The sequence below is a fragment of the Cyanistes caeruleus genome, chromosome 13 (genome assembly GCF_971803275.1).
Source record: "Cyanistes caeruleus chromosome 13, bCyaCae1.hap1.1, whole genome shotgun sequence".
Classification (NCBI taxonomy): Eukaryota; Metazoa; Chordata; class Aves; order Passeriformes; family Paridae; genus Cyanistes; species Cyanistes caeruleus.
Window position 1 is genome coordinate 17,581,142 of NC_141713.1, and position 19,914 is coordinate 17,601,055.

The following is a 19,914-nucleotide window of genomic DNA, read 5'->3' on the forward strand; positions in this document are numbered from 1 at the left end:
AAAATAATTCTTAAGTAAAGTCTGCTACAAAAAATGAACAAGTGTTCCAGCCAGTTCTTTTTTCAGTTCCACTAATAAAATTTCAGCTTTCTAATCCAATTCATGTCCATTTAGGTTAGCCCATACTAAGTTGTGCTGACTGTTACTAACAATGAGAGCATAGAAAGCAAAATTTAATTCTGAATCATTTACTTTTCAAGGCAGCCACTGACATATTCCTCACCAAAAAAAATAAAAAAATAAAATAATGTGATGAGTTATAATTCTGAAGTTAGCTGGCACAAGAAAAAAACGCAATAAATGGCTTAACCTATTTTAAGGAATGTTTTGCTCCACATTATCAGAAATGATCAGAGCAGACCCATGCAGCTGTAACCCGAGCCGTGTTTTATGAACAAGGGAATACAAACAAGACAAGCAGCTGGAGCGGCCCCATACTCACTGATGCACATCTCTCTCCCTAAAGCTATGAGGGCCATTTTGTCAAGCAGGATGGAGCAGAACAAAAGTGGCTCTGAAAGCGTCGTTGCAGGCATGCAGATAACTCCATATAGATGTCCAGCTAAAATTACCAATTAGTTCCCCAATCGGCTGCAGCGGCTTCGATTGGTTTGTAATGGAGCCCGGGGCCGGCGCGGAGCAGGCCGGGCGGCGCCGTCCCTTTGTCCTCTGACACAGGATCCCGGCGGGGCTCCCGGATCCATCCCGCTCTACCTGCGGCACCGCCGGCAGCTCCCGCACCCTGCTGCTGAGCCACGCCAAACCTGCACCACTCGAGAAGCTGCTGACAAAAAGGAACCTTTATGGGCCACACTGCGGCTGCACTGGAGTCACAACAATTTAATATCTCATTATTTCTCAAGGTCACATCCAGCCTGTACGATTTTTAGAGACGGCTTGAACTAAGAAAGCAATACTCCTGAAAAACAACCCTTAAAGGAAAATTACTGACATGAAATGCAAACCAGCCACAATGTAACTCCTGTTACCTTTTCCTCTCTGTTCTTGTCAATTCTCTGATCAACAGTTCTGCGTGTCTCTTTTTTTGTTCTCCCTTCTTTCCTCCAGCTTTCATTGATTACTCTGGTTGCCATGTATTTATCAAAGTTATTCTAGTCTCTTCAGCCCCTAATAATTACTTTGTAATCAACAAAGATCTTCAAGAGTAGGTATATTGGAACCCTCAGTCCAGACTGGGATCCTACATTGGCCCGTTGTCATCCTTCCGAACAGAAGCACTTCAGAAATCCCTTCACCGCTTTGAAATGGCGTTTCATGCATTTATTCTCCCATTCTCAAACAGGGAAGTATGGAAGACTGTAGGATTTTAAGGTTACTCCAACCCAAAATAGTAGCACATGCATCAGGGAAATTAACTCAGTCACTACATCAGTACTTTAGCTTATTAGCCAAGCTCAAAATATGGGTTCTATTTTACAAACCATGCCTACTGTATGCTGTTTCATTATCTATACTGAATATTTTAGTTTATGTATTTGCCAAAATAAACTCCATTTTTTTTTTTATGCTGGAGCATGCTTTTAGCACACAAAATAAGTTCCTCCTGTCTTTTTTTAAATGTATATTTTCAATGTTAACTGGGTGTTTCAGAAATTTGACACAAAAATAGTTTCAAAAAATTCCTTGTAGCCTTTTCATAAATTTGAACTGTAGATAATTAAAGCCAGCTCTGGGATTGGTTCAACCAATGTAATTGTCAAAGCAATTCTCACAGCTTTGAGCAAGGATGAAAGGAAACAGCTCCTCTAGACAAAGGACTCTCCTTATATCAACTTTTATGTGGCAAATATTTTAAGCAAGCTAATGGTCTCCTAGATCCAAGTGTTAAATGCACCACATCTGGCCTCTGTTGTTCCTCATGGATGCACCTTCAATGTGGCAGCCACAATCTCCTGCCTGACAAGAATGTGCTCCAAAGGACCACAACCATTTCCAAATGAAAATTTATTCCAGAGGAACTAATGCAGTGGCACATGCAGGGACTCAATCACACAAAATTTAAATACATGCACACACATATACATGTGATGCAGAGGATGGAGAGGCAGGAACAGGGATACCCAAACTTCCAACTAAAAGACATGCTGCCTTTTCAGAATAGATCACCATTTTGAAAGACCTCATCCCTTTTTAAGATTGAACTGATCATGAACCCATTTTCATGTCCTCTGTTGGCTAATCTGTGGAAGATGACAACCATGTCCAGAAAGAGGCAGCAGGCATGCTCACAGAGATTTTCACTGGGCACAGACTGCCACAATAGAGTCATAAGTTACTTATTTAGGAAGATACATACTCTTGGTAAATATCCCCAAATTCAGAACCAGAAGGTGTACTCTGTGCATGCTACATGGCAGCCTTGCACTCCCCTGCCATACTACAGCTGCAGTACTGGCTGTCCCAAACACCAGCAATACCTGAGCTGTATGAGCAGGAGTCTCAGTCTGCATGGACAAAGTGAAATCAGTAGAATTTGCAGACCCAGGCCCAAAAGCAGCCCTCAGAGAGGCTCCTCTCTGCTGCTGGGAGGCCTCAGTCAACCCAAACTCTCTCACACACATCCCCTGACCCAAAGGCCTAGTTTCAAGTTGATTCAGCTGGTTTTTTGCAGAGAAACATTATGCAATGTGTCTAAACTTTTAATGAAAGTCTTTACCCACCTCTTCATCTTGTGCTGTTTGTGAGAAGCAAAACAACAGAACTCCACTGCTGAATTATCCATTTCATAAGGGGGAATAAGAATCTCAAGCAAAATTAAACTGTTTTCACTGAACCAGACTGATTTAAGAATGTATCCATAAGTTTCAGAAACAAAAGAAGGCCAAAACCTTCCAGAAATACACCAGAAACTAATGTTAGGTGAAAAGACAAGAGATTGTATAAGCTTTAAGTAATGCTAAACAGCAATGTAAAAAGAATATAGAACTAAATTTTTACATGATAAAATTACATTTTTACATGATTTTTTTTTTAAAGGAAAAGAACAGCCGAAGCTGTTAATTCATTCTAGAAGGAAAAAAACTCCAAAATTCTATTAAAGGTAGTTTGATATTCTTGTATACTTGTTGTTGGGTCCAGTTGCTCAAATAAAGTTGCTCTGTCAATAAAGTATTTACATGTGTAGTGCTTCTTTTTATATATACATACACACACACATATCTAAATACAATCTCAGTTGCTGAGACACCTGAAAACACCATAGAAGAATAGCAGCTGAAGACATCTGTTGCATTAACCAAAACTGACTACAGAATCCACCTTCACCCATCTACAAATCTTTTGCTCTTAATACCTTTCATCATACAGCAGGATATTTAAAGGCATTACCATTTCTGCTCTGCCTACACTTGCCACCTAAACCTAGAAAACAGTAGATAAAATATTCATATAAACTTCAGACACACAGAAACCCAGCTAATATAGAGAATATCCATACAATCTGCATTTCAAATGTTGAAGGTTACATGATGTATCTAACCTTTTATTACTTTTGCACTAGTTTATGTACAGTGAGATGGTGCTTAAACTTGAGAACTCTTCGTTTACTTCAGAAATAATTCAACCATGGTCATTACACCTTTCCACACAAAGCATCCAAGCCGTATCTATATATCTACATACATGATCTGAGAGTTCTCAATTCCAAATCAATAGCAGAATACCAACTTCAGCAGAGCCCAAAGCTGAGAAAATACACACAAGCACTGATCCTCTTACACATATTGCCACTGTTTGGATCCTCACCACAACCCTTCTGTCTGCAGTTTCAACCACAAAGAGCCACCAGAGCCCTTTCCCACTGGGGAGCATCAAACAACTTCAGTGACAATGCAATCGATAAAACTGCAACAATTCATAAGGACACAGGAGAGCAAAAGGCACAAAATACCAAAAAAAAACCCCACTACTTTTATACCAGGTCAAGCAGAAGGTTTAAAATGCCAGGAGTTGTCACATTTCATTTTTAAATAGGCCTTTTCACAAGACAACCTTTAAACTACAACGTTTAAATAGAATAGCACCTGCACATTTGACCAAGACAGAAGTTTAAAAAGTCAAAATTAAGGAAGTTTTTGATAATGTGAATTTTCTTAATTGAAAGGATTTTTCAACATACCACTTAAAAAAAAATCAAGGAAAGATTAGCAGTGGGACCATTTTGGTTTCTTATTTAGCATTATTTCCCACATATGTCCAGCAGTCAAAATGGGAGAAACTAAACTGTGTCTGTCAAAACCACCATAAAACAATGACAAATAATGGAATTTATAGAAAAGAAACGTTATTAGTAAAAATAATTTGCAAGATTAAGCAGTTTCACACTTCATAACTTAATAGAAATTATAGTAATTTATCAAAAGAATAATATTAATGTTAACATAATATGTTAATAATAATATATGTTAATATTAATAATATGTTAATAATATGTTAATAATGTTAAAATAATAATTTAACAGTAACCTGTAAAAAAAAAAATCCCACAGACAAAAGACCACAGCACAAACACACATTCCAGCTGCTCAGGTAAGGCATACTTTTGTGCAGAGAAAAAAGATTTTTTGAAAGGTAAGAGTAACAAACAAAGTATTGGAATGGTCTGCCCAGGGGGTGGCAGAGTCACCATCTGTGGACATATTTAAAAAAAGACTGGATATGGCACTCAGTGCCACAATCTATTTGAGGTGTTAGGGCATGATCTTTGAAGGTCTCTTCCAACCTAGTCCTTCTGTGAATTACCTAAGTTTCACAATATATAATACTGAACTGGCTTTTGTTCATTTTTGGTTTTTTTTTACCTCTGCAAACAAGTAACCCAACCCACGCAGATACATACATCATTGTCAAGAGTCTGCTAAAATGAAGACTTTTCACTCGGGCTATGTGGTATCCCCATCCAAAAGCAGATAAAGTAGCTTGATTAAAATGTTGAACAATATGTAACCCCCAAAATATGTGACAATGATACAAATACGCTTCTGTTCTTCCAGTCAGAAAAGTTTAAAATGCTAATTTAATTATAATGCAAGGCTGGCTGACTTTCTTAAACCAAAAAATTCTACAGAGAAGTTTCCTGAGCAGGAAGACAGTTCAGTAACAAAATGTTAAATTATGTTAGACCAACCAGAGATTTGGAAGCCTCTGAGCTACTGTTCAGTTCTCAAAGCTGCTTTCAATGAAATGTATTTGTACGCTAATCTCAAAAGCAATTTGGCCGTGTCTGATTACAGCAGAGAATGAGATGCATAAGATAAGAAAAAAGTTTACTTAAATTGATATATGAATTTTTTTATAGTGATTAGATAATCATTTCCAGAATGTGTTGAGTTTCCAGCCATGTTTAATATAAAAACAAAGTCATATCTTTAACATTTCTTTTATAATGTATTCTGACTTCTCTTAATGCTTGCGATAAATTCCATTTCCAAAGCATGAGTGATTTTTATTAAATGACAAGGCTATTTCTACAGATCTACTAGAAAATCACAATAAAATGTGAACCAGATGCACAAGCTATTACAAATCCAGGTTATTTGAAACTGGGAAGTGTCTTACAGTGCCATCCCAACTGAACATTGCTTACATTCAACAACCAATCGCTTTCTTAACAAAGGGAGAATAAGAAGAGTGATAACTATCACTGCAGAAAGGGAGCAGTGTGTAATTAAGCCACCTAACAGGAAGCAAATGAACATGAAAAAGGCTGAACTGCAACAGCGCCACCTACAGTAAAGGACATTACTGGCAAAAAAATCAATCAGAGTTTAGTCACAAAAATAACAAAATCAGAACTCAATAAACAAAACCTGATTTCAGAAAAAAACTGAGGTCTAATATCACATACAACATGACAAGTTTTATATGTTTCAAAAATTAGTCCCTGCTCAAGACGAAAGCATTTTCTTAAATACAAATACGTATGTCCTCACCTTTACTACTGAAAAGCCTACAAAAAATACAAATGAAAAAGTAACGTGTTTCTGAAGCTCTAATTCCTCATTTACCTTTTTTCTAAAATATAAAAAAAATCCAGATAGAAGCCAGATAGGCAAAGAACAGTTGGAGCATTACCTTGCATTCCACCACACTCTGATCTGATTCACATGTGACATAGATTTCATCAACTGCCCGCCGGAGGTTGTCAAAGAGAAATGCCCAGTACCGAGCCCGCAGATCCACCTTTCGAGGCTGCCTGGTTTTGGTTGGGCTTTTGTCAAAGTTTTTGTCTCCAGCTCCTGCTGCTGTTAATTTACAGTCCACGCTAGTGTTCTGAAAACAAGAAGGTACAAGGAGAAAGGAAAAAAACAAACAGAAGTATGGCAAGAGTTGGGTTTCTGTGCAATTCACCTTTTAGCAACATATTGAAACACCTGTAAACGAGAACTTCTTCACTGAAGACAACTACATCATTGCACTGAATTGAGTTTTTTAACACACTTTCTTAAATATAGGCAGCACTTATGTTCAACTAGATTCTGTTTTGACAGTTACAATATTTGCATTCCACAACAGTACAAGATACTCTGCCTCTCAATATGCTGGAAAGATACATTTTCTAATTACATAGCCTATATTACTTATTCTGACAGATGTGTATATTCTATTACCAAGACATTACATATGACATGACTGTTTTTAAACCCTCATGCTAATACCTGTTAATGCCAGTGAAATGCTGATGTGCCTCACCCTAAAACACAGACTTAACTGACCCAGCACTGTTTTGCTGCACAGGTGCAGGGGACAGTCAACATGCTAAATGGGATGGTTGTGCAGGATGTTCCAAAGGGTTCTCAAACACACCTATTTGGCTAAAAATACCAAATCACCACTTGGTCTTGTGACATTATCCTTATTAAACCTGAAATTCTATCCCACAGAAGAAAACAAACTGTAAAATGCTGCTACCATAAGCTTGTGCATTCCATAGCCAGTGGACAAGCACCCTGCAGTAAAGTGACACCCAACTGTGTGCTATTTCATGATGGAGGTATTAGCTACCTGTTAAGGTAGTCTGGTTTGGGTCAGCTTTTTTCATTTTCATGTATTTAATAGTACATTTAATGTAGTTTTGATGCACTGGTCCACTGAGGCATGTATCTCCAGCACATTGATTCTTACTGGAGTACTCTTGCAGGGATTAATGCAAAATCTCATTTTAAATGCTCTACTTTGGTGATTGAATAAGAACAATCGAATGACACCCACACATGACAGTACACAGCATTTATAATTGGAATATCTAATCACTAACTATAAACAGTGTAATTTTCAAAACAACTGGCTGGGATTCAAGCCTTTTTGTCCTGTACCACACATCATTAAACAAATTCCACTTTGCAATTAGGGAGGGAGAGACAGTGCTGTCAGAATGGTTATGCTTTCAACTGTGTTTGTGGTGAGATGCTAATTTTTCTGTAAGAAGCAGAAGAATGGGCACCTGATTTACTACAATTACACCAACATCTCTGCTACCCTTACATATATCTCCAAGTGCTCCAAGTGTACTCCAGATGAACCCCGGTTAATGTATGCACAAGGATCATGCTCAGAAAGATGCATTGCATAAACAACAATGAACAGCAATTTCAGAAGGGTTTCATATTTTTTCTTCCATTACATAAGTCACCTCTTAACAAACTGCTGGGAGAAAAGATGCTCCTATGCTGAGGCCTTGTATAAAAACATTTAAAGCAAAGCTTATATACTGGCTAATTTATAGCTCCTTGGAACTACAGTTTATAATGATGCAAACAGAACTACAGAATCATAAATAGCTACATTAAAATAACAGTTCTACCTGTTGCTGTCTGTATTTATAAAATGTAACCTCAGGAAAGTGATTAGTTTACAGTCATTCAGATAATACTGTTGATATAACGGATGAGTTGCTTTGGAATGGGAAACGTGCATAATTCCCACTATTTGAAAGATACATTTTCAAACCTATCTTTAAAAGACAATGTCATGGAATATATTTTGATATTTAGCAAGAAATGTTATCCATCTGTTTAGCTTCTCTCTTATATGTCAGCCATATTATAATGAAGAAAATACCACACACATAGCCTCTGTAAGTCACAGCAGTTCCATTATTATCCTGTAAGCAGACTTTCAGGATCTCAGTAAAACCTAAGGAACATTTACAGCTACTAATGTTCCAGCAGAACACCTCTGAAGGGATAAAACCCTCCAACCTATCTGATTTCTTGTAAACACTACCACACAAGCAGGTAAGCATTAAGTTGGTGTTTTGTTAATAGAAAAAATATTTTATCTTGCAGCAATAGTTCAAACCTTCAACTGCAGAAGACGAAAAGTTCATGTATCTTTTAAGTTAACAGACATGGGAGTCACACTTCTTACATGCCAAGTAACCCAGCATGGATGATGAAGGTGACATTAAAACTGAATCTCTCCTGGTGTTTTTTAATTTGTTTTTTTGGTTTTTTCCCCTAATAGTTTCAGTAACTTGCCTTGGACTTGTTGAAAGTATGCAACGCATATTTATACTCATGGGATGCCAAAATTCATTGAATGTATATTTGCCAGTGCTCCACTGAAAGGAAGATGAGCTTGGTAAGATGATATGAAACAGCTCTTGTAAATTTATTTTCTTGAGATTAGTGGCCCATTTATATGTAAAGGAAAATTAAAAATAAAAGCTCAACAAAACTAAGCCAAAAAAGTCACCAATTACAGCAGTATCCAGTATTTGAAAAGCAGCAGAAATAAAGGTGCTGAATGCCAAACTGAGATGCCAATTGAGTGCCACAGACACTCAGCAGCATTCAGACCTTAACTGAAGCCACCAGGAATGCAGTCAACAAGAGCTTTAGTACAGCAATCCCACACTGAGCAGCAACCAAGCATTCTCCCTGAAAACTCAGTGTTTACATAATCCCCAGGTCAGACAGAACCCAAACTACACATTGCTCTCCACGCTCCCTGTTCCAAGGGCAAACTCTGACAGGGAGCCCCAGCTACACCACTGAGTTCCACCTGCCACACCAAGAGAACCAGCACACACCGTGTTTGTAAATGTAGCAGTGCCTGAGGAGACAACAGAGGCTAAAAGCTGCCAAAGTAAACCAGGAAAGGAACATGCCTGTGTTTTGAAGATGCACATACATTGCTATGGAAGAACATTTTTTTCTTTTTTTCAAAAAATAACATCTTCCATATGCTTTATTATGGAATACTGACAGGCTGCCTTAAAATATTAAATAGCTAAAGCTGTACTAATGGCTAAATCCATAAATCAAAGAAAAACAGCAGTTAAAAATATTAAACATGAGGAAAGACTGAGGTATTACTTTACTAATGTAATAAAGGTTGTCATTCACAGAGAAAAAAAAAACTGAATAAAAATAGGAGCAGATTCTTCTTTACTGTTCTCATTTAAACTTATTTTCCAGTCCTAACTCTTTGAATTTTTACTCACCGGGACTTTTTTCCAAATTAAGATATACTGATTTGACGCACTAACCCATGAGGTCAAGAAGTTTCCTTTAATTAGAAATTGGGAAGAAAGGCAGCCCTTGTATATACAGCATACATACAGGAAGAATATCCTATATCATTTTATCGAGCAGCAGTTTCCTTAAAATAACTTCAATGCCAATAAGTCATGAGTGCAGAGGCTGGGAAATGCCAAAAGCAAAGGCTGAGGTAGACAGTCTAAATTCTGGCAATTTTAACTTCTGAATACTTGACTTTGAAACTCATATGCTTTAAAAATACAATGAATGCACAGTTTTAGAGAAGTATTAATCAGCCAATCAGTGATCTCACAGAACAACAGCGTTATGTCATCAACTTTATGTCACAATAAAAAATGAGCAGATACCTGTTTTGCAGTCTTGTGTGTTCCTTGAGTCACCCTTTTTGTTTTTCCACCAGACTGCCATTTCGATTTTCCTGTGGGAGAAGCAACTTTTTTAATCAACAATAATGATTTTAATTAAATAGAGCACTCTAAAATGCACATATCTCATCTTGCAATGTACTGAGAGGGGCACAATCTCTGAGTTAAGAGGTTTGGCAAATTTTATATTCGAAATATATATTCCACTGTTTGGAATGTGGATAATGCCAGAAAACATTGGAAAATGAAAAAAATACAAGAAAGGCAACAAATACAGACTTCATTAAACAAAGGTAAGCTTTGAGTTCTCAGTGCCTCTGAAAATAATATCATTACAATCTACATGTCAAATATGATACTAGTTTTCTAGATAAATTTTAAGTCTGCTTTTGAATGATTGCTCAATCAGCTATTACAGAATTAAAACAAGAAATATATTTGTTAGGAAAACCAAATGTAATTATTTAGTTCTTCTATAACTGTTCTGCCAGGAAAGATGGGAAGAAACAGAACTTAGGTCAGGATTTCGTTCATCAACATTTAGGTAGCCAGTGGAAGAGAGAAAAACATTCACAGAACACAAGTTAGTCTCCGTAAGACCTGAAATCTCCTCTCAAACGTACCTGTCTTCCTCCACTGCTTATACAAAGTGATTTTAGCAACTGTGCTTCCAAAATCAGTTTAAATTCCCCCAGTCAGAAGGAGTGATTCCAGGTCTCAGTGCTGTAGTGGTGGCAATTAACTGATTTAAAGTTATCTTTGCATAGAAAAATCTGTGTGAGCCTAGAGCAACGTGATCTATTTGCACTTAACCGTTGAGATTTGCTATGGGGTAATGTAAAAAAAAGTATTCCTCCAAATCTCTAAACTTACACAACACGAAAATCATAGGATCCAATTACCAAAAATGTAAGCAAGCTAAGCCAAAACAGTAACTATGGCCAGAGTTTCCTCTAGCACAGATCACATCCAAAGAGAAATTTCAAGATTATTTAGCTGGATGAAGCCAAGTAAATCAATGCATTAGCTGATTACGGTCCTCCCTAGACCACAGAGATCATTCTTGAATTTCAGAATGGTCCAGTTAAGTTTTTAACAGTTCTGAGGCCAAATTCCTAAATGCAGCCCAGCTGTTTTATATTGCTCTGGTTATGTAAAGCAGCTGCAAACCTGTCTTAATCGACCAGTTGTACAGCTGGTTTGCACAGCTGGTTTGCACAACTGGTTTGGATCACTGGCTATTCCAGGCAACAAGGCTTTTAACTTAAAATAGATTTAAAATTATTTGCTTGATAATTCATTTAAAAAATGTTACATTAACCAAAAAACAGGTATAAATGAATATACTGAACTCAATTTAGCAGAATTCAGGAAAAAAAAAAATTCAGCTACTGCTGCTACCCTCCTAGTCACTAAAAAGCTTGAACTGGAGAATAGTTCTAAGGCAAACTTCTGATAACAGAAGTAATTCAATCACCCAAGTCTTTTGATGTGATTTATATCCTGCAATGACAAGGTTTGGAAGACAATGGCATACAGGACTTGCACAGTGAAAAGGTTTGCCACAAATAAGGGTACACTAAAATTAGAAAGGGGCAAAGGAACCCATCAAGATGCAGATTCTTTAGATTTTATAAAATCCAGAATAACAATCCATCATCTAAGATCTGTGAAATGTCTGAACAAGTCCCTTCTAAAGACAAAAGCAAGTTTCCAGGCACTTCCTATATGGGGCAGACATTAAGATGTAAATAGCAGGTTTTGTAAACTTAATATAGTGTGGGACAAGGACTAACTTTTTCTTAAGGTGTAGGCCAGAAAACTTTGCATTTCAGCAGCAGCCACATTTTCAAGCTTTCTTATGCCTTTTCTTACAGTAATGGCTCTGATAATTAGAAGATTATTTCTGCTTTTGTCCCTCTATACTCCCAAGCAGTGGCAGCACTGATCAATGGCTGTTTGTAGGTTTAGGGCAACTGGTGTATAACTGGTGTGTAACTGGTGTGTAACTACACCATGCTGGCATTGCTAAGAGATGCACAGACTTCAGTGACACCTGAACAGCACCCCTTGCTAGCAATTACTGAATTGTAAGGAGAGAACAATTGTGACCCAAGAAGATCATCTCCTTTAGCTATCAAGTTGCTCATGTGAAATATATAAAGTGTCTAAGTTTTGCAGCATTGGAGGAGCTACAGCCATATTTTACACTGGAAGTCCATTTCCTCCCTGTCTGGTGTTCAAATATGAAGCACACAGGGTTTATGATTTGTGAAGTCTTCCTGTCCAAAAAGCTGAGGCCTGCCAAAAACCCCCACTGATAACCTATTTTCAAAAGCTATCTTTTACTTAACAACCTCAACACCCATCCTGCTCACCTCTCTCTTTTGGACTGTTTTACCAGTATGGGAAATGTGGGAATTACCTTTGTATTTAGTAGTTAATTGCAGCCTTCATTTCTGTCCTGGCTATGGCAGAGATCAACTGCACATGTTGTCTCAATGTCTTTGACACTGTTCATCATCACACTCTCAGAAGAAATGATAGCAGAATTTTCAACTGAGGAAGCATATTGAAGTTTCTTAATCCTATTATGAACCACACTTTTTTACAAGTTTGTAGAGCAGCAATAGATAGCAGTAGATGTTAATTTTCCAGCTGTACAATGCTGAAGATCTGGAGAAATTACTGCCTTCAAGAATGGATATAACCAAAATTCTCCATGTTTTTCCACCTCCAGATTGAATTACAGCAATATATTTTGCACAAAATTACTTTTATAAATTACTGTCAGTGTCTCATGCAGAATATAATGGTCCTGTATTCACCTACCTGCACTAGACTGGATTCCCATTCATTCCAGTGAAATTCAAGGTTTGAAACATGAGCCTTATAGAATCCCCTCCACACTCCATTCTGCCAGTTCCCATCAGACCCATGCTGCAAAGGCTCACACACAATGTGTGCAATCAGGACTCTCACAATTCCTCACATGGCCAAAGAGTGCCAAGTTTCATGAATTTGAGCACATCCCACAAAACTTACTTTCTGCAGCAGGCTCCTGCTAAAACAGTGGAATATGCTGCAGGCTTCCCAGAGTGTGCCAAGTACCTTTCAACCAACAAAATATGCTTCCTTACCCTGAAATGCTTAATCTGCAAATGAAATCTATATGGCAAGAGCCCAGGTGATTTTAAACAAATAGGAAATAAGAAGGGAACAGTCACAAATACAAGATTTTCCAATTTTTCTACAGATCTCAAAGTTCCAAAGGTATCTTACTATCTATTAACATTTAAACGTCAAGCCACTGCAATTTTTTAACTGTTGCTAAAATAATACCTATGTTTTTGTAATATAATTTGTCTGTAGTTGCTTAGCTGCATTCGGTGCCTCAAATTTCATTCTAGGCATGTGAGATAACTAGGGGGGAATAAAAAGGGAAAAATTCCGAAACCTTCCCTTGGAACAACTGCAGCTTTCCAAGGTGGGCAAAAGCAATGTGAATGCAATCAGTGACTGGTGGCCACAGATTTGGAATGCAAATTGCAGTCTGGAAACAGAATACCGTAAGAGTGAATCTGTCACAGTTTCAAGACTCCTCCTACGACACCAAGTCAACAATAGTGTCGATTAGTTTATCCAACAGAATCTGCTGTGTACTACCTAATTCTGTGAAGGAGAATTTGAATTTCAGTGGCTGAAAAGTGTTAACAGTCACTGTCTCTTGTAGACCATCACCACCATGCCTCGGATTTTGTCATGGCATTGATCTGTATTCGTAATTAGAATTTCAGATCTGACATAACTAGGGTGCACACTGCTCCAAAACACACAACAGACATATCACCTGCCGTTCCAGAAATCTCCTTCCTTTTTAAGGAAATACTGCTTGACTGGCAGGAACTATATATTTACAGAATGGAACCAGAAGGTTTTTATTTCTCTTTTATCTACGTATGCTACATAAATACACAAGTCTTTCAGAGCAAGAGGAAAAAATGGAAAGTAGAATACAAACATACGATTTTTAAAGGAAATAGAAAAAGGATACAAATGGAAAAGGTGAATTCAGCATTTTAATTAATCAACCCTCTAACACAACCCCTAGTAAAAAATTACTCATACCTTCACTGTGTCTGGAAAAAGAAAAAAAAAATTCATCATGAATAACAGTATATAATTTAAAATGTTAAATCACACACTGGTGCTGCCAAATCAATACCTCTGAACATTACGAGCAGAAGAAACTGCCCAAAGACAAAATTCTGCTTTGTACAGAAGAGTGGCAGGATTGGCTCAGGCGCCATGAACCTTTGGCCTGATTTACACAAACCTTGAACAAGTTAGAACTCTCCTAATCCATAATATTGCTGGTATCATCCCTCAGGGACAGAGCACATATGGAAGGATCAGCATAAAATGAACCAGAGCTCAGCGACACCCACATAAACACCCTCCATGCCAGGCAAAGGTCAAGAGATAAAGGATCTGGCTCTGCCAGGGTTTCATTAACCACAAGTTCCTTTTCACAGGGAAATTTTCCATCAGGCAATAGCCATCAGGTCCTTTGTACTGTGCAAAAAGGCCAGCCTATAATTTAATTTTAAGAAATTTTACAAGAAAGCACCACTGACAAAGTTTAAAAATTACCATGAGGCTAATATGACCAAAAGAAGGAAATGAATACAGCTACTTGGATTTTAATTACTGTGCATAACTATTATTTAATGAAAGCTAAAAAATCATTTTTACATTAATTTATCATGGTTAACCTGAAATTGTTAGAGCAAACATTAATCAACAACTCACAGTCATTTCTAAAGAAAAACTCTTAAAGTTTCTAAAATAATATTACAGGCAAAGTAGTATTAAAACATAACAGACTCCTTACACAGAAAGTAAATCAACCCACAAGTTGCTCAAAGATACTGTGAGATGTACACTGCATGCTCCTTTACCACACACACATTCACACTACCTTCCCCAGAAGTGTAATTTGGAATCTGGAAATACTTTGGGCCTCAATTCTATTTTGTTTAAATACAGTTTCAACCTTGCATCAGACATAGGATGAATTATCTTGCAACTTAAGACATAACATTTGTTAAAAATATCTTTTCCACTGGCAGAATCACAGACAGCTGAGATTGGAAGACAGATTGTTTAGATCAACTTCCAGGCTGCCCAGAGCTATGTCCAGGGAGGTTTTGAGCATCTCCAAGCAAGATGATGCCCACAGTTTTTCAAGGCAACCGATTCCCATGTTCAATCACCTTCACAGCATAAAAAAAATTAATTTTAGACACTCAAAAGCTGCAGCACCTGGACAGAGACATGCAGCTACAAAAATATTTGAGACGAAGTTCTTAAAAACAGCATTGAGACATCTGGAACAGCTTGAGTAGGATAAAAGTAGAAGTCAATTCCTGGCTCCTTAAGTCATTGTACAAGAGAGTTTTACAACAGTAACGAAACTGTTCTGAGGACTTGAATTATGGAAAGCTGTCCCCACATACCCCCTTCTCTAGAGATTTTTCATTGGCATTTACTGAAGCTGAAGTGATCCCAAAAGTAACTTCCAAATTTCTTTGTTTTAGAACACAGAGCAATCTCTTATATTGTTCTAAGTCATCCCTACAATTCTGAATTCCCTGGTTACAAGATATCACTTTAGGACATCATTGTGTTACACAACTATCTTGATAATATCAGCAGAAGAAAACAGTCTTAGATATTACTTGCAGACAAATCTAAAACCGTTTTTAATCTGTCACTGGAAGGTTTTATAAAATCATTTGCTAACTGCAAAGCACATTTTGGAAAAAACTTCTAAATTATAATATATATGCTAAAGAGAACATTTTTAAATAGAGAAATTCTCCATAAGGAAACTATTTCCAGATGAGCAACTCCAGTTGACTGAAGAATGGAAGAGCAAAGACCAAGTGAAAGACTGTTAAACACATACCATCATCTTCCTTGTTTTCCAGTGGGACGCTCCACGCAATCAGGTTCCTTGCTGTTCGTCCCTCTTCTGCCACTATTTTCCTCACTTTGTCGTGGCTGTTAGAGCGTTGGAAAGAAGCCTGAAAACAAGAAATACATGGATGGGCAGACAAGAAAGAGAAATCTTTGTTTTGACATGTTAATTTCATCCAGCATGTGGTTACACCATCCAAACTGGGGTGCACAGGTACTGAATTTTCTTTAAATATCTGAAACAGATGCATGCATCCATTTTTATCCCCACTTTTCTGCATAGAAGCAGATTTGTTCATCAGCATGTCATGGGAGTTACTACCCAGCTCTCAATATGGGTACATTTAGACCACATCACTTTCATTTAATTGCTTGTCAATGCTGCTGGAGCATCACAGCAGACTTCACAAATGTTTTAATTACCCTGTGTCCATTAGAACTAATTATACAAGCTAAAGGCTGCACGAGACCAAAATACATGTTGGCTGATTGGTGAGAGCCTGGAGAAAGGCATGAGCTGTATGGGAACCATCTGAAACATGCATAAAAGCCCAGCTCTCTCACTGTGAAGACAACAGCCTAGAAAGTATTTCCTGGCAAGTGTTATGGACTGTTACTAGAAAGCTGCAACCACTCAAAAACAGAATAAGAGACTCTGGGGATGCACTTCATTTACCTAATAAACACAGTTCTTTGTACTTGTAAAAGGCACCATCACAAGATATTCAAAACCAAATACATTAAGAAGTATTTGTATCAACTGACAGATGTCAATCAGATAAAATCTTGCCTGTAATGTAGGAAAGTTAATCCTTAGAAAATTATTTGTAACAAAGCCAAACTACGTACACAAAACTGCTGATCACATTAGCTTTAAACACTGGCAAACTTAACCACAAAGAACTTAAATAAACTTAAGTATTATTTTGGGCACAAACAGACCAATTTTCTGTAGGACTAATCAGGAGGCACATTTTCCCTCTTTTCATTCTCACCACCGCATGGCTCAAGCCTGCAACGTGCAACTATTTCTACACCTTCAGAAAGAAAATACAGTAAAATTACACTAAAAACAAATATAGCAGGTAAGTGGCTAGAATTTATTAAGGCAGTAGGAATCACAATACAAATGAGAAACTCCTTTTACTTTAATGCTAATCCAATGGTTCTTAACTTGGGTTTCTCTCATCTAGATGTCTTTATTTGCCTGTTTGGAAGTCACAGTGTGCCATCTAGTGCTTCATAGGCCTGCCCAGAGACACAGCCAGGCAACAAAACAGAGGAAAAAGTTGCACTGCTGTATCCATGAAGTTTTGGAAAACAGCAAATTACATACATTGGCCCAAAGCAACTCAAATAAAGCACACAAAACCCCCTGTACAGAACTGGTTTTATTCTGTCCTTATTCTATACAACTAATTGCCTATTCTTGCTAAGAATTTTTAGGAAGAGTGACCATTTGTGCAGTAGCAAGTTTGGTTTGGGTTTTTAATTCCTTGTTGCTTATGAGTGCAAAATTTTGCATTAGTCCCCAACAAACTAACTTCCTAAATTATTTATTTTTATACAAGCCAGGAAAGCTTAAATGGAAACAGTAAGTATCTCATAATGACATTTCAAGGTGTTTTGTATAATGAAACTAGAGCCTAACTTAAAATTCTCATCTCTGTAACTTGGACATCAGCAAAAAGAAACCAACAAACCCTTGAGGGAGGCTCAAACAGGAGTCAGCAACAAGGAACTGCACAGCCACAGAGAAGTGAAAACCATGCCAAAGGCCAAAGTGGATATGAACAGCCTTTTCATTTGACAAGAGCTCTCTGTAGTCCCCTCCCTCACACAAGTGACTCAATAATGACACCTGGTTTTCGACTGCTCCCTCAACATGAATCCCTGCTATTTGCTACTCTACTATCCAAAGAAGTTACCTTCTGCCACCTCCTCTGGATACAATCAGCCCTTAGGCCAAAGGAGGAAGCAGAAACTGCTCAGCCTTAAATAGCAATTGTTTGTTATTTAGTCTGTATTGCTTCTTTTCACAGCTGTAAATACTAAAGGACCTTTTATGAGGATTCTTTTTTAAAGGATGTTCATAGATATAAATACAGTGATGTAAACAAACTGACCAGTTTTATCCACTACCTTTCCAAAGAAAATTAATTCAGCTCTAATCTCAGTTCCTTCTAAGAACACCACACCATTAAATGTAACCAAACATTAAGATCTTACACTACAGCACAGGTTGGATTAAAGCAGCTTAAATCAGAAATCAGCTGAAAAGAATGAATGCAAAAAACCCCATATACTAACACAACTAGAAATTATGCAAAACAGAAGAAATGCTCAAATTTATTCTACCATAAAATTCCTTTTTGAAGGTTCCTCTCTACAGTGTTAATGAATAACATTTATTAAGCTCCTACAATCAATACCTTCATAGAAGGTATAATGAACTCATTTATGAATTAATCCCAACATGAAAAATTAGTTTTTCCTGCTGTTGAAAAAATACTCCATCATATAGTGTTATAGTTACCAAATGTCTTACCATCATGTTACAGCCTTCCTCTGCATCAACAGGCTCACTTATTACATTTTTGGATGACCCCATTGAGTTTTCATACCTGTGTAAAAAAAAAAAGTCATTAATTATTTTACATTAAACCACTTCTAGAACTACTTTTAGCTTGCCGGCAGCATTTAGGTCATGGGCATCAGATGTACACAATGAGGTTGTCAGCAGATACTTTTATTTGTAAAGTGTTTGCATTGCTCCTTACTAAAAACCTTAGCCAAAAGTCCAAGAAGAAAACAAAATGAGACTGATGCTACAGAAAAAGGTAATTTTGCATGTGTTTAGACAGTAAACAGTTCAAAGACTATCAGAAATTTCAAACAAATCATTGCATGGACTGCTCTAGAACAGTGACACAAATAGAATAATCTTTCTTAGAACTGGGCAGGTTGGTTATCAGTTCAGAAAGAAAAATTAATCGGAGATGCACTAAAAATCAGCATCAGCTAATCACTGATGAATCAAACTACAACTGAAACTTCTGTCCTTATTTAACTATAAAATGTGAAGGCTCCTGTACAAGTCAGTTGTGACAAAGTGAATACTGTACGCAGCTGTGACACAGAACCATTGCTCCAGATGAAGAAAATACACAGGGGTAAATATTTATGTTTGTCAAGAATTTCCAGAACGGTGTTAACTACTGAGAAATAAATCCTTTGCTTCAAGGCTGATAAATTTTAAACAGCTTTTGATTCAAGTGCAAACAGTCTAATCTTACTTGAAGTCTGAATAACTGGATGCTAAATGGAAATTAAAGACACTTCTAAATTATCTGAAATTAGGTAAAAAAAACAAGATTTAACCTTTAGTCAGATACAAAGTCAGATATTGTTGGCCTTTACCATGAATGACACTGCTTTAAGAAGGCTGTTCACCTGTTCTCACATTACATAAATAGCTGAATTTTCTAAAAGGATACAGCCCAGCCTGTGTCAACAAGCCCACAGACGTCTGTATGCTTTAAGACAACCTACTAAACCCATACAAACCAAAATGTTCTGCAGTTGGACAAAGGAAGATGAGTTTTGAAAACAAAGATTTTACTTCTGCATCGCTTCAGCCATCAGAACAAACCTGTCACTGACCGAGTCTTCCAACACTGAAGCATCTTAGAAAACATATTTTGCACACCAAACTTATTTGATTGTGATCAGGTGATATTAGAAGCTCATTAAACTGACATATATATTTCAGGCGAAAACAAGAAGATCTAGGACACTAGGAACATTCCTCGTAGTGCAGTTCATTTGGAAATAATGCAGAAATAAGAGTCTGTATTTAAGAGAACTACATAGAGACGACAGACCCTAAGTACACTGCAAGACCTACTGTGCTGTCAGCCGTGATTTTGTCTCTGACAGCAAAGGAAGACAACGGGTTTACGCTAGGAACGACATTGGTAGTTTCTACGATGCAAACAGTCATACATCATGTGGCATTTTATACGAGTTCATAGTGAATTTCC

At 37.3% G+C, this 19,914-nt stretch overlaps 1 protein-coding gene across 2 annotated transcripts in view; it reads right to left on the reverse strand.

Annotated features, from left to right (window-relative positions):
• SCAPER (S-phase cyclin A associated protein in the ER) overlaps window positions 1-19,914 on the reverse strand; it is a 133,171-nt gene that overhangs the window by 112,774 nt on the left and 483 nt on the right. For both annotated transcript variants that reach the window (XM_086849343.1, XM_023934234.2), the window contains exons 2-5: window positions 18,420-18,495; window positions 15,861-15,978; window positions 9,872-9,942; window positions 6,094-6,291 (exon numbers count right to left, since the gene is read on the reverse strand). In XM_086849343.1, coding sequence (XP_086705469.1) covers window positions 6,094-6,291; window positions 9,872-9,942; window positions 15,861-15,978; window positions 18,420-18,495 — 463 coding nt within the window. The remainder of the gene's footprint in view (window positions 1-6,093; window positions 6,292-9,871; window positions 9,943-15,860; window positions 15,979-18,419; window positions 18,496-19,914) is intronic.